Raw genomic sequence first — 13358 nt, forward strand, 5'->3', positions numbered from 1 at the left:
GAAGGCATTGAAATGTACCTTAAGTATAAATATTTTTAAAGAAATGTATTTCTTATTTCTACCAGGAAAGCCCCCAAGAGTGAACCATCATACTCTCCCAGTATTAACACCATCTTGGAAAACGCCTTGCTCTCTCCTCACATTGTTCCAGGTCTCTTACCCCTGGGAAAGTTCTCGCGGTGTCTAACACAGCACTTCACATCAGAGATCCTTAGTAGATGTGTGTTTTTTGCTGAACGGTTCGTTTGAATTTTCTAAAGAAAGATCATCTTATTGTCAGTGCCACAGCTCCCAAAGTGTGATTCTGAAGGCATTTAAAATAACTCCTCAGGTTCCTGTTCCGTAGCTTATTATGTGTAGCTTTAATAGTTCTTTAAACACCCTGTTTCGTTGCCCTTTCTACTACTGCAGGGAATGGCAGCTGGGAACGAGGCCGACAGAGACAAGGGAAATACAAATAATACAACCCCTGCTTTGGTCTGGGCTTCTGTTGCCATAGTGATGTTGACAACTAACGCACAGGTGAGAGACTCTTTCCACAGTGGAGCCAGTGGATCATGCAAGCCAGAGGGGTAGGACAGAACCACGAACGACCCCCACACCTCCTGGGCCTGAAAAGGACTTCCTGAGGCCATCCGCCCACTCCCATACCTCTTACCTGAGATCAAAATGGGCAGCAAGTGCCCAAAAATCCTCAAGAACAAAGCCTACAACTCCCAAATCCCCTGCTGGGCACATATTTCACAATATTCATGACCCTGAATGGGTTTTCTGTGGCTAATCTCACATTTTCTTGATGTCCTTCCAGCCCAATTCCTCTTACAATTGCTTCTATGGAAATCAAAGTTAATCATCACCTTACACTCTGTACGGTAACCCAGGAAGTAAGATAAACAAGAAAACAAAACCACAGCTGAAGCGTGGACTCGCTTCTTTCTGTGCTCCCGTGGTCAGCTGTGTTCTTCTCAGGGGGTGGGCTCGACAGCCCACTGACCCTGCAAGAGGCCCCTGGCCGCCCTGAAAGCGGAAACAGGCCTGCTGCCTCACGCGTCAAAGTGGGGCAGAGCAGCCCTCCCATGAAGGATGGCTTCCTCCCCCTGAGTGAAATAAAGCAGGGAGAGCAGGAAGGTCTGTGTTTAATGAATATCTTTAAAAGCGTTTGCGACAGCAGACAGAACCCAAGGCAGCTTGGAAACCCACAATAATAGCAGTAGGGCTCTCATGCCTCCAGATGACCCTGCAAAACAGAAATGGTTCCACTAAATTAGGAGTGTGGCCTTTTCCCACCTCACTTTTTTTTAATCTTAGCTTTCAAAATCATTTCAGCAATCATTCTGCCTGAAAAACGTGTGGTGGCCTTAATGGCACAGCCTGGCTCAAAGGTGAGGCCGGAGTGGGAAAGTGGCCAATACAAGACGCAGGGAAGAGAAACTGCTCCCACCCCTTCCAGAAGCAATAGCGCCCTCTTCCCTCTCACACCAAGGTCACGCGGCCACCGGCAGGAACGTCATCTTAATGCTAACGGCCCCCTCCCCATTTCCCTGTGGCCATCTTTACCCCTGAACTTCGTACTCCCACTTCCGCTCTCTTAATCCATTCCACATTAAGAAGCTTCCTGCTACTGACAAGTTAGATCAACCTTGGGCCTCTCTTCACAGTCCCTAATTCCGCAAAACAGTATCAAGAAAACTCAACATGTGCATTAAACTTCTCTTTACATTCTCCACTTGATTTATTTCACACCATGGACCAATAAACCAGAGCTTATTTTCACAAGAGTAAAGAAGCCTCTGTAAGTGAGGTTAACACCCACCCCGAGGCTGGATTCTGTCTGCTCTCTCCCAACAGCTGAGCATCATGGTTTTGCTAATTAAGCCACTCTCTTGTCTTTAATTAGTTGCATGTGAATCTTGTTGGGAAGTCTTGGATCCGTGAAGTAGTCTGGGATAAAAATCAAAAGACATCATCTATATCCAAAGGCAAACGACTTACCCCTGGAAGGAGACAGCTCACTCCACCAAAAAAAGTTAGCCTGGCTTGGTACTAGCAGGACTGCTAAGGTGGCCCTGCTTTACGGTGCAATATGGTAAAATGAGCGGTCACTGCCCCCGCCCAAGCAGTTCTGAGCCTGCCAGCTCCAACGTTCCCAGGAAGGGTTCGCAGAGGCTGGCTGCCGCCCCTCCAGGCTGTGCCTGCCCCCACCCGCCGACCCCCACCTACCCCGTGCCGCACCGTTTGCTCCTCCGCCTGCTGACGCACAGAGAGCCATCAGAGGGCTCAGGGATTCTCTGGGTTTTCTGCTCCAGGCCCATCTTGGGGCCCAAATAAATGCCAAGTATTATTCTTGTCTCAGCTCAGCTTGCCAGCTCCTGTCTCTGAGCTATCACGCCTTCTCTGAGAATACCCTCTCAGAGGAGAGCCAGGCTCTCGCAGGATGACGCCAGATGAGGGTTTTTATACACCCAGCATACTGTGAATCAGAGGCAGCATCTGCTGTGCTAGCAAAGGCGTATTGAGATTCTGTTAGCAATGGTTTGAGGTCTGGGATGTAACCAATTCTCAGGGCTAACAGGACTGAAGAAATTATCCAACCCATCCCTTTCCCTCTAAATACCATTGACCTTAAGGCATCTCGGGCAGCCCGTCCATTAGAATCACCGGGGGAGTCTTTAAAGCTACGGATGCTAGGCCCCACCCCAGACTAATTAAATAAAACTCTCTGGGGGTGGGGCCTGAGCATCAGTATTTCTAAAAGCTCCCCAGGTGATTCTAATGCACAGCTAGGGATGAGAACCCAGCTTTAAGATTCCCAAGGGAAAAGCTGCCAATATGTTCCTTTGGGAATCTCAAAATTCTTAACAATCCTCACTATGAGGAAGTTCTGCCTCATTTCTTACCTGTCCTCATTTTGAGGAAATGATGATGGAGGAAAGAAAAAGCTGAAAAAAAGCTCCCCTGGGGGACATCAGGTGAAGGAGTACCCCAGACTCTGCAGGGAGAATCCTGGGCTTATTCAAGTGTAAACTCACAGTAATGCTCCCTGCCCTGGCTTTGTCAGATACCCAAAACTGAGGCTGCCTTACTCACCTGCAGCAAACTGTAGGATGTTGTCTGGTCTTTTCAAAAAGATTTCTCTGGAAAACATGAAGGGATAGGATGGGAGGTAAAGCAGACTTTAAGGCAGGCTGTGCCTACTGCTTCAGGTCCTGTGCTTTCACATAGACGAACCGAGACACAACCATCTTGGCAGTTGATAAACCCACAGGTTTCTGACAAAACACCCTTTCATTCGTGATTTTCCTTCAACTCCATATCTAAGGCAAGGAGCAAAGCATCCTAAATGGCAATATCCTAGGATATTGCTTACATCACAAAAGAGTTGTGCTGCAGCCAAGTGGGGCTTGCCATTCCTTCAACAACCTTTTCAGAATTCATTTATTTATTTATTTGAGACAGGGTCTCACACTGTCACCCACCCTGGAGTACAGTGGTGGGATCAACCTCCCTGGCTCAAGAGATCCTCCCATCTCCAGCCTCTCAAGTAGCTGGGACTACAGGCATGTGCCACTGCGCTGGCTAATTTTTTTTTTTTTTTTTTGAGACGGAGTTTCGCTCTTGTTACCCAGGCTGGAGTGCAATGGCGCGATCTCGGCTCACCGCAACCTCCGCCTCCTGGGTTCAAGCAATTCTCCTGCCTCAGCCTCCAGAGTAGCTGGGACTACAGGCACGCACCACCATGCCCAGCTAATTTTTTGTATTTTTAGTAGAGATGGGGTTTCACCATGTTGACCAGGATGGTCTCAATCTCTTGACCTCGTGATTCACCCATCTTGGCCTCCCAAAGTGCTGGGATTATAGGCGTGAGCCACCGCGCCCGGCCTGCTGGCTAATTTTTTTGTAGCAACAGGGTCTTACTACGTGGCCCAGGTGGTTTCTAACTCCCAGGTGCAAGCGATCCTCCTGCCTCAGCCTCCCAAAGTGCTGTGTTTACAGGAGTGGGCCAGGATACCCAGCCTCAACAACCATTTTCACTGAACCAGATCTCTGGCCAGGGGCAAGAAGCAAAGATGAAGAACATGCTGCCCAGTCCTTGAGGGGCCCACGAGTGGTGGGAGATACGCACCCTCACGATGTCCTGAGTAAGCTTAGCCGTGAATTCAAGGGCAGAGGGAGATACAATAAACAGAGCTAAAAGATGGACCTCAGATGGCTGTTGGCCCCTCAATCCAGAGAGGAGACACCTGCAGGGCCAGTGGCGCTGGAGAAATGAAAATGCCTTATATCGCACAGTTTTATGGTTCATAAAGTATGTTCACACATATTGCCTCACTTTACAAGAACCCTGTGAAACAGCAATTATTTATGCCCATTTTACATCCAAAGAAATCAAGCCTTCAAAAGATGAATGATTTGCCCAAGTTCACAAACTTAGTAAATAAAACAAAAAGGCCCCAGGGTCGTGAGACTCCAATGTCAGTGCTCTCTACAATATGTTCTCTTGGCCAAGGCCTCCCCACTCCCCAGGAACCCCGCCCTCCTAAGCTTCGAGAATTTTGCCCCCCTTCTCCTTCAATTCATTTTTTGTTTTTGAGACGGAGTTTCGATCTTGTTACCCAGGCTGGAGTGCAATGGTGCGATCTCGGCTCACCGCAACCTCCGCCTCCTGGGTTCAGGCAATTCTCCTGCCTCAGCCTCCTGAGTAGCTGGGATTACAGGCACGTGCCACCATGCCCAGCTAATTTTTTGTATTTTTAGTAGAGACGGGGTTTCACCATGTTGACCAGGATGGTCTCGATCTCTCGACCTCGTGATCCACCCGCCTCGGCCTCCCAAAGTGCTGGGATTACAGGCTTGAGCCACTGCGCCCGGCCCCTTCAATTCATTTTGATCATTGTTGAGCACAAGTTACAAATACGTCATTGCAACTAGATATGAGGGATTGCTTTTTTCAAAATAAAAATATAGCCCTACCTCAAAGAACTTACAGGCAAGTAAAAAGGAACAGGTTAGTTTCCAAATGTCTAAGAGGCCAAGGAAGCTCTGGCCAGTGCTAAGGAGGGGTCTGAAACAGTGCTCTGGGAGATCAGAGTGGGGAGAGAGGTTACAGAGCGGGAAACCCCAACAGTCTTCACAGAGCAGTTGGCATTTGAGAGGACCCTTGAAGTTCACATTGGATTTCAGTCAGTGGGATGAGGGTTAAGGGACAAGAACATTCCAGATCCAGGGAAAGAACAAGAGCAAAAGGCCAGAAAGAGAAACTGTATGCTGAAGACTATGACTTCCTTGAGGGTAGGAAGTGGGTTGTAGACACCTTTTATCTCAAGTGCAAAGAGCACTCAAGAGGTATCTGTGCCTGAGCTCCATGGGGTCAGCGGAATGATCAGAAGTGTGGTCTGGCTGGAGTAAGGGAGGCATGCAGGGAGTAGTGGGAAACAGAAGAGGTTCTGCTATGGAGGGCCTTGAATGCCAGGGAGAGACATTTATACTCAATTCAAAAGACGATGGAAATAGACAAAATACGGTATAACACGTGATGGAATATTACACAGCAGTTAGAATGGAGGATCGAAAAGATGCTACAGAGCGAAAGGAACCAGGCACGAAAGAGCACACGTTGTAGAATTCCATTCACATAAAATACAAAAGCTGGTAGAAGTCAGCACACTGGCTACTGTTTTAAGGGGAGTGACTGGGAGGGGCACAAAGGGTGTGAGGTGCTGGTAAGGTTCTATTTTGTCATCTGAAAACAACAGAACCATGTGTATTTTCAGCCTGTGAACGTTCATCCAGCTTAGGATATGTCATTTTTCAGCATATTTCAATAGAACGTTTAAAAACGAACCCAAAAAGGCAATGTCGTGGAACTACTGAAGATTTTTCCAGCCAAGCAGGGACATGATCACTGCTGTATTTGGGGAAAATTCACCTGCTGAGGTATTTACAAAAACAGATGTCTAATAAAGACCTTATACAATTTCTTACCTGGCTATCATATCTGCAGCATAAAACCTGAGCTTTCTGGGTGCCTTAAAATAAATCAGATTCCTACTTTTTCCATTTTTCAGATCCAAAACTTAAGGTGTTAAGCGTTTGGTATGGGCCGGGCACCGTGGCTCACGCCTGTAATCCCAGCACTTTGGGAGGCCAAGGGGGGCGGATCACGAGGTCAAGAGATCAAGACCATCCTGGCCAGCATGGTGAAACCCTGTCGCTACTAAAAAAATACAAAAATTAGCTGGGCGTGGTGACGTGCACCTGTAGTCCCAGCTACTCAGGAGGCTGAGGCAGGAGAATTGCTTGAACCCGAGAGGCAGAGGTTGCAGTGAGCCGAGATTGCGCCACTGCACTCCAGCCTGGAGCCTGGTGACAGAGCAAGACTCTGTCTCAAAAAAAAAAAAAAAAAAAAAAAAAAAAAAAAAGAGTTTGGTACACTGCATTTGCCAGTATAGGCTGGAGAAGTGTGGCTGAATGCCATAAGTCATTAGGATCCAAAAAACCCAAGTGGGGAGTTTGCTTCCCACAAAGAACGCTTCAGAGTTTCTTTCGGCTTGAGATGAATCAAGAGCGGAGATCTGCGCAACAGACAAGGACAGGCACAGTGCTCAGGACTCTGCTCTCGCTTCTCCCTTCCTCTTTTCTCACAGGAAGGACCGTGTGAGGTGGCCAGCAGGGACAGAGGCTGACTCTGGTTCATCCTGGTACCAATCAAAGAAGACAATGACGCCAAACAAACAAAAGTAAACCCTCAAACTTCAAGCACTAAACGCTCAAGCTCCACCCCGGAAAAGGGGTCAGGAGGATTTCAAGTAGAGTAGCTTTAGATACAGCAAAAAGAAAAGCCTGGTGGTGTAACTGGCCTTGACAGGAGCATGGTAAGAAAGGAAAGGTAGTATCTGGGTGTCCCCACAGCAGCCAGTCCCAGACACCCAGGCTGCTCCTGGAAACTGTTCCTAGACAAAGGGAGAGGCAACGCCATCCCTGAGAGGAGACTGAAACAACGCCTTCATTCACCTCCCCCAGCGTTCTAACCCTCTTGTCTGTAAGCAGTGCAAATATTGATTTAGTTCCAGCTTTCACCTTCTTTCCCCAGTCTCTCTGCTGGAACTGCTTCTAACCTGGAGTGCAAGGTCCCCAGGATAGGAACGATTATCAGCTTAATTCCCTTTAGAAGAAAAGATGCGGCCGGGCGCAGTGGCTCAAGCCTGTAATCCTAGCACTTTGGGAGGCCGAGGCGGGTGAATCACGAGGTCGAGAGATCGAGACCATCCTGGTCAACACGGTGAAACCCCGTCTCTACTAAAAATACAAAAAATTAGCTGGGCATGGTGGCGCGTGCCTGTAATCCCAGCTACTCAGGAGGCTGAGGCAGGAGAATTGCCTGAACCCAGGAGGCGGAGGTTGCGGTGAGCCGAGATCGCGCCATTGCACTCCAGCCTGGGTAACAAGAGCGAAACTCGGTCTCAAAAAAAAAAAAAAAAAAAAAAAAAAAAAAAAAAGATGCAAAAGGTGATGGCCTGATCCTCAGGTCTGATATTGACAGAGGATTCCTAAACTATCTTTTGCCCAAGCCACATCCCTGGCCAACCTTCAGAACTGGAAAGGTTTCAGTTTTCTGTCTCCTTCCCCTATCTGCCCTCTGAGAATCTGCTGCCACTTGGAGAAATGTCTATAATATGAATAGTGAGTTTAAAAAATTTTTATTTTATGAGACAGAATCTTGCTCTGTCACCCAGGCTGGAGTGCAGTGACACAATCTGGGCTCGCTGCAACCTCCGACTCCCGGGTTCCAGTGATTCTCCTGCCTCAGCCTCCGGAGTAGCTGGGATTACAGGCATGCACCACCATTCCCGGCTAATTTTTGTATTTTTAGTAGAGACGGGGTTTCCCCATGTTGGCCAGGCAGGTCTCAAACTTCTGGCCTCAAGTGTACCACCCTCCTCAGCCTCCCGAAGTGCTGGGATTACAGGTATGAGCCAACGTGACTGCCAGGCCAACTTCTGAGAAGACAAAGGCAGGCCCTGCGTCTGGCTAAGCCCATAGCCCAGGGGGAAAATGGGGACGGAGTGCTTACAGCACAATACAATGGAAAAACCAGGGGTTTGAATCCTGGTTAAGCAACTTCGGGAAGGTACTTCACCTTTCTGAGCTTAAATTTACTCACTTGTAAAATGAAAATGACAATAAGCTATCTTTTGTGGAGGTGCTGGGAGGATCAGCAAAAGTGTTCCAAGATGCCACACACGCGTGGGCACCGAGAACACAAACACGATTCCGCCAGCTCGGAGCTTTGGACCAGTAACTGAAGATGGAAGCGCAATTACAGTAGAGTGTGGTAAGTGCTAATGTAGGGAAACAGAACAGTGCCTGGAGATGGGTGCCATTACAAAATCTTGTCTATTTGTCTATAGCCAAACAGCATTTGAGATAGCGCTATTGTTTTCACCCACTGATACTCTGTGTTTTTTTCTTAATTGTCTGCCTTTCATCCCATTAGGTTATGTTTCCATTCAAGCAAATGCCAGGTTGAAAGGAGGGTTGGAGGAAGGGAAGAACATATTCCAGGATCCGCTGGTAAATTGTCTTCTCTTCCCCAAGAAAAGAGTGGCTTCCGACCCTTGGAATTTCTCTAAAGTAATGTTTTCAGGTAGGGAAGGGCCGACCAGACAACTGATTTTTGTTTTAAGTTCGACGAGTGATTTCGTTAAGCTCCTATGGTTGAGAACAGTGTTCTACACCCAGTGGCTGCCTCTTGGGTTTCTCAATGCCAAATTCCCTCTTCCAAGTGTCATAAGGTATATATTTATCCTTATGTCTTAAAAATAGGCATATTTTTAAGAATTTAGGGATAACTGAAGGAAACCTCTAGAGATAACTAAGAAAACTCCGGGTACCACAAATCCCAGAGCCTGGAAAACCACCTACCTGAAGAAACCACTTATAAGCCACTCTACTTCTTTGTGGGTCCTTAGATACTTTTCGTTAGCAATCCGAATCTGGATCTGGGGGGCAAGAGCAAAGGGTCACCTCCATGAGGGGACAGATTCAAGGTTCAGCCCTGGAGATGTGACAGGGCTGCGAGAAACAGGTGCGCATTTAACCCACGTCTTTCCCCAGGATGCTTGAGAGTTTAAGCCACCCATCTTCTTACAGGTAAAACATCATTCCGCCGCCTGATGTTCAGGCTGAGGGGTCTTAACTATGGTCGGATGTGACTGGCTGTAATTTCGGCCCATTTCAAAGGCCACGTCCCTGAGGTTGTTCTTCCTGCGCTCTAGATGCTCGTGGGGCTCTGCGCTGGGCCCAGAAGCCCAGAAGTCCGCCCGGGGTCTCCCCTGTGCCCTCCCCACTTTATAACAGGCTCCCGCTCCCCTTCTCGCGGGCGGCCCTCTTCTCAGTCTGGGGCCCTGGTACTGGGGAAGCTGCACTTTGGTGGACGCCGGGTAGGGGCGCTGGCGCACCCACCTTGAATTTTCTCAGCCGCTCCAGGTGAGCGGGGCTAAGCACCCATGGGTCGAGCAGCGGCTGCGGGTCCGAGGGCGTCGCCATCTTGCTGCGGTCGTCAAGGCGACGGGCCGCGGGCTGGCGAGGCCCCGCCCCAGACCCCGCCCCAGACCCCGCCCTGCCCGCAAGCCCGGCCCCTTCAGCGAAGCGGGGGCGAGGGGCTCAGGGAGCTGGGGGAAAGGGAAGGTCCTTAAAGGATCGCCTTTCCTGGATTGGAGGACTGATTTATGGACTTAATTGTATGCGGAATGAGCCCTTCTTGACCCCACCCAACCTCCGTTTTTTTTCTTAGCTCTATTGTAAAACAGGAAAAAAAGGTCTCCCAGAGTCTAGTTCCAGACACCCCCACCTGCACAGAAGCTAGAGGAAGCCTAGAACCTGGGAAAGAGAACCCAGGCTTCTTCCCTTCCCACTAGCCCAGAAGCCAACCCGTCCCTCTGTCCTGTAGGCATTAGACGTTGGAGCCGTGGATTCTTCAAACAACGTGGAAGCACCCCAGAACAGAGAGAGTGAGAGAGTGAGCTGAGTTCTGCAAAGGAAGGAATGTTCTCTCCCGCTAAAGATGCTGGAAAGGACCCGGGGGACATTCTGCCAGAATTTCCCCTCTTGGACTGACTTTTTTGTGTAGATTAACTTTCTCTTCACCCTGGGCTCCTCACAAATTCTAAATTATTTTCTTCCACTCCCAACTGAATACGGGAGGAGAAAGGGAATTCGATCTTCAAGATTTGTTCTTCTAGTATCTAATTAAGAAGAGAAAGTGAAACATAAAGCCAGAGAGCTGAAAATAGCCACGAGAAAGGGCATGAGCCTGTCTGTCAATACGCACATGCCGAGCTCCTAGCCTCGCAGAGATCGTGCTCAGCAGAGGCCTTCCGAGATGCAGGAGAAAAGAGGGAGGCTGTTTTTTCAGATTTGTGAACAACTGCCCCAAGGAGCAAGAAAATAGCATGAGAAACAAGCTCAGCATTCTGCCCCAGCTGTGGTGGGGTTGTCATTGGTCTGCCTCTGTCCTTTCCAGCAAAGACTGAGGAAAAGAAAGTATTGGCAGTTCCCAAGCCAGGGAAAACCACAGGAAGTAAATTAGGTAGTGGGCTACAAGCCTCTTCCCAGGAACCCTATCTTGGTTAGAGATCATGTTGGTTGCTTCTCTTTTTTTAGGAGAGAGAGTTAACAGAGTGAGAGAGAGACAGGCTGCCATCTGTCAGAAGTGACTTTTTTTTTTTTTTTTCCCAGCGGGAGCAAGAGGTTAACCAGAGATAATGGTTCCTGTTGGCCAAGATCTGTCTCTTCTCCCTACACTCCCTCCAGAGAAGCTAATGGTGGTGGCCCTCCAGAGCTGTGCTAGCCAATACAGTCACCTCTAGCCACCTGTGGCTCTGGAACACTTGAAATGTGGCTGTAGGTGTTAAATGTGCAGCAAATGTAAACTACACACTGGATTTTGAAAGCTTAGTATAAAAAAAACTCATCAATAACATGTAATTGATTTACATGTTGAAATAGTATTTTTGATACATCAGGTTAAAAAACATTGCCGGGCGCGGTGGCTCAAGCCTGTAATCCCAGCACTTTGGGAGGCCGAGGCGGGTGGATCACGAGGTCGAGAGATCGAGACCATCCTGGTCAACATGGTGAAACCCCGTCTCTACTAAAAATACAAAAAATTAGCTGGACATGGTGGCACGTGCCTGTAATCTCAGCTACTCAGGAGGCTGAGGCAGGAGAATTGCCTGAACCCAGGAGGCGGAGGTTGCGGTGAGCCGAGATCGCGCCATTGCACTCCAGCCTGGGTAACAAGAGCGAAACTCCGTCTCAAAAAAACAAACAAACAAACAAAAAAAACATTTATTATTAAAAGTAATTTCACTTCTTTATTTTTGCTTTTTTAATATAGCTACTAGAAATTTTTTAACCATATATGTGGCTCATATTATATTAGACAATGCCAGAGCCTGGACCAGCAGACCTACACACACAAACACACACAGCCATGAACAGTGTTCTCTACCGCCCCACCTCCAAGTATAAAATGATTACTATCCTCCCTCTGTAAATCTATGATCTTCTTGTGCTTCAAAAATCAGTCAAGCCTTTCTTCACTGATCACATCCTATAGACCAAATACCCATATATGAGAGGGGCTACTTTATTTATTTATTTATTTTTGAGATGGAGTCTCACTCTGTTGCCCAGCCTGGAGTGCAGTGGCACAATCTCAGCTCACTACAACCTCTGCCTCCCAGGTTCAAGCTATCCCTGCCTCAGCCCCCCTAGTAGCTGGGATTACAGGCATGTTCCACCATGCCCAGCTAATTTTTGCATTTTTAAAGTAGAGACAGGTTTCGCCATGTTGGCCAGGCTGGTCTTGAACTCCTGACCTCAGGTGATCCACCCACCTCAGCCTGCTGAAGTTCTGGGATTACAGGCATGAGCCACCACGCCCGGCCACTTTTTATTTTTTTTAACAGCGTCTCAGTACTCATTATTAAGTACTGTGTTGGCCTGTTTTATTTTCTACTTGAGGTGGAAGCCCCTTGAAGGCAGAAAGGTCATAGAATCAATTCTTTGTGCACTCTCATCAATTCTGCTGCAGATGTCTTCACTCTGTATTCAGTCAGTGAAGCCAGTTATTTGATGCCCACACATACCGCCACATTTTGCCCTTTCTGAAAAATATCCCAATCATCCGACATTTCTCATTTCCTAAGAATCTAAAACCAGGATCAGAGCTCTACCTTTATAAATTCAATAATCTTTGTATGTAGGGCAACCTAGCTTTGACTGCAGAGGAATAAAAAAGAGGGTGAGCTTGCAGGTGGTGGGCAGAGAAAGTAACTTGGAAGCCTCTCTCCCTCCTATACAGAAACTCCCCAGAATAGGCATCTGAGTCTCAGGGTTCCCCTGTCTTTACCTCACAGGACTCCCATCCCATGACCTGAAAGAACACCAGATATGTGTTCACAGACACTCAGCAAGGAGAGTCTGATGAGAGGTCCCACTCTTCTCCCCTAAACCCTGCCTCTTCTCTCAGACTGACACCTTCAATCCGGAGACCACAAACTAAGCAAAGGACTAGAGGCATTTTGCTGCCTGCAGCTGTCTCCCCAATAACTGACTGGGAGGAGGAGTGAGGGGAGTTCACTTTAATTCATTTTTGCGAATGTTTAATATTTCAATTAATATGATTAGCCCCAAGGCTGAATGAGCAGCAGGGCGGCAGATCTGCTGAGAAGACATAGAGTAATGAGATCAACAGGGCCATAGGGTCTTCCCCTTCTCCATCCTCAGAGGGCATGATCTGTTTAGCATCTCCATAAATACCAAGATCAGATTAGAAGGCAAGGAAAGGAGCAGTGGGGGTGGGGTAGGTGAGTGGAAAGTTACTTTCAGGATGTGTTTGCCCTTTGTGATTCCCTGGCTCTGCCACCACTCGTTTCTTCTGAGCACCCACCACTGAGTCCTGTAGCACCTACCCCCACTGCTACCCCATTTTAGGGGACCCTGCAGGGGGGGACCTGAGCATCCATGTGATGAAGTGTAATCAAGTCTACACCCACACACATTCCCTCAAATGCAAGCACCTGTGAGAGTGTGGCTCCAGGCCACAACAAAAAACCAGGCCAAGGAAAGATGAGAGGTGATAACAGAATCAAGCCAAAAAAAGAAGGGCTCTCTCTCACCCAGGGCTTAAATGGAGACAGAAGAGGAAAAAAGGCCAGACTTTACCACTGCCCCCATTCCTCAGAGGAACGTTTGATGTAGGAGTTAAATGCGTGGACACAGGAGCCAGACTGCCAGGGCTCCAATCTCAGCTAGACCTCTTTCTAGCTACATGGCTTTTGGCAAGTTATTTC

At 48.2% G+C, this 13358-nt stretch overlaps 1 protein-coding gene across 2 annotated transcripts; it reads right to left on the reverse strand.

Moving 5' to 3' along the window:
- Positions 1-981: 981 nt before the first annotated feature.
- On the reverse strand, positions 982-9570 carry RIIAD1 (regulatory subunit of type II PKA R-subunit domain containing 1). Of its 2 annotated transcripts, XR_012514980.1 has the most exons (5): positions 9463-9570; positions 8923-8999; positions 3088-3134; positions 1814-1941; positions 982-1237 (listed from the first exon to the last, which is right to left on the reverse strand). XR_012514980.1 is itself a non-coding variant. In XM_074389618.1 (4 exons), exons 1-4 carry the CDS (start codon positions 9544-9546, stop codon positions 1871-1873), a joined length of 279 nt encoding a protein of 92 aa, XP_074245719.1. In that variant the 5' UTR covers positions 9547-9570; the 3' UTR covers positions 1244-1870. The 2 variants fall into 2 exon arrangements, 1 of the variants encoding a protein (XP_074245719.1); XM_074389618.1 differs by lacking the exon at positions 982-1237 and having other exon boundaries at positions 1244-1941.
- Positions 9571-13358: the final 3788 nt, after the last annotated feature.

This window comes from Saimiri boliviensis, chromosome 19 (assembly GCF_048565385.1).
Source record: "Saimiri boliviensis isolate mSaiBol1 chromosome 19, mSaiBol1.pri, whole genome shotgun sequence".
Taxonomy (NCBI): domain Eukaryota; kingdom Metazoa; phylum Chordata; class Mammalia; order Primates; family Cebidae; genus Saimiri; species Saimiri boliviensis.

Bases quoted from the DNA above. Each gene is read 5' to 3' on its own strand.
- RIIAD1 (XM_074389618.1), bottom strand. From the start codon at position 9,546: ATGGCGACGCCCTCGGACCCGCAGCCGCTGCTCGACCCATGGGTGCTT. The intron at 9,000-9,462 runs GTGGGTGCGCCA...CTTGCCCCCCAG, and splicing joins AGCGGCTGAGAAAATTCAAG to ATCCAGATTCGGATTGCTAA. The intron at 3,135-8,922 runs GTAGGTGGTTTT...CATGTTTTCCAG, and splicing joins CTTATAAGTGGTTTCTTCAG to AGAAATCTTTTTGAAAAGAC.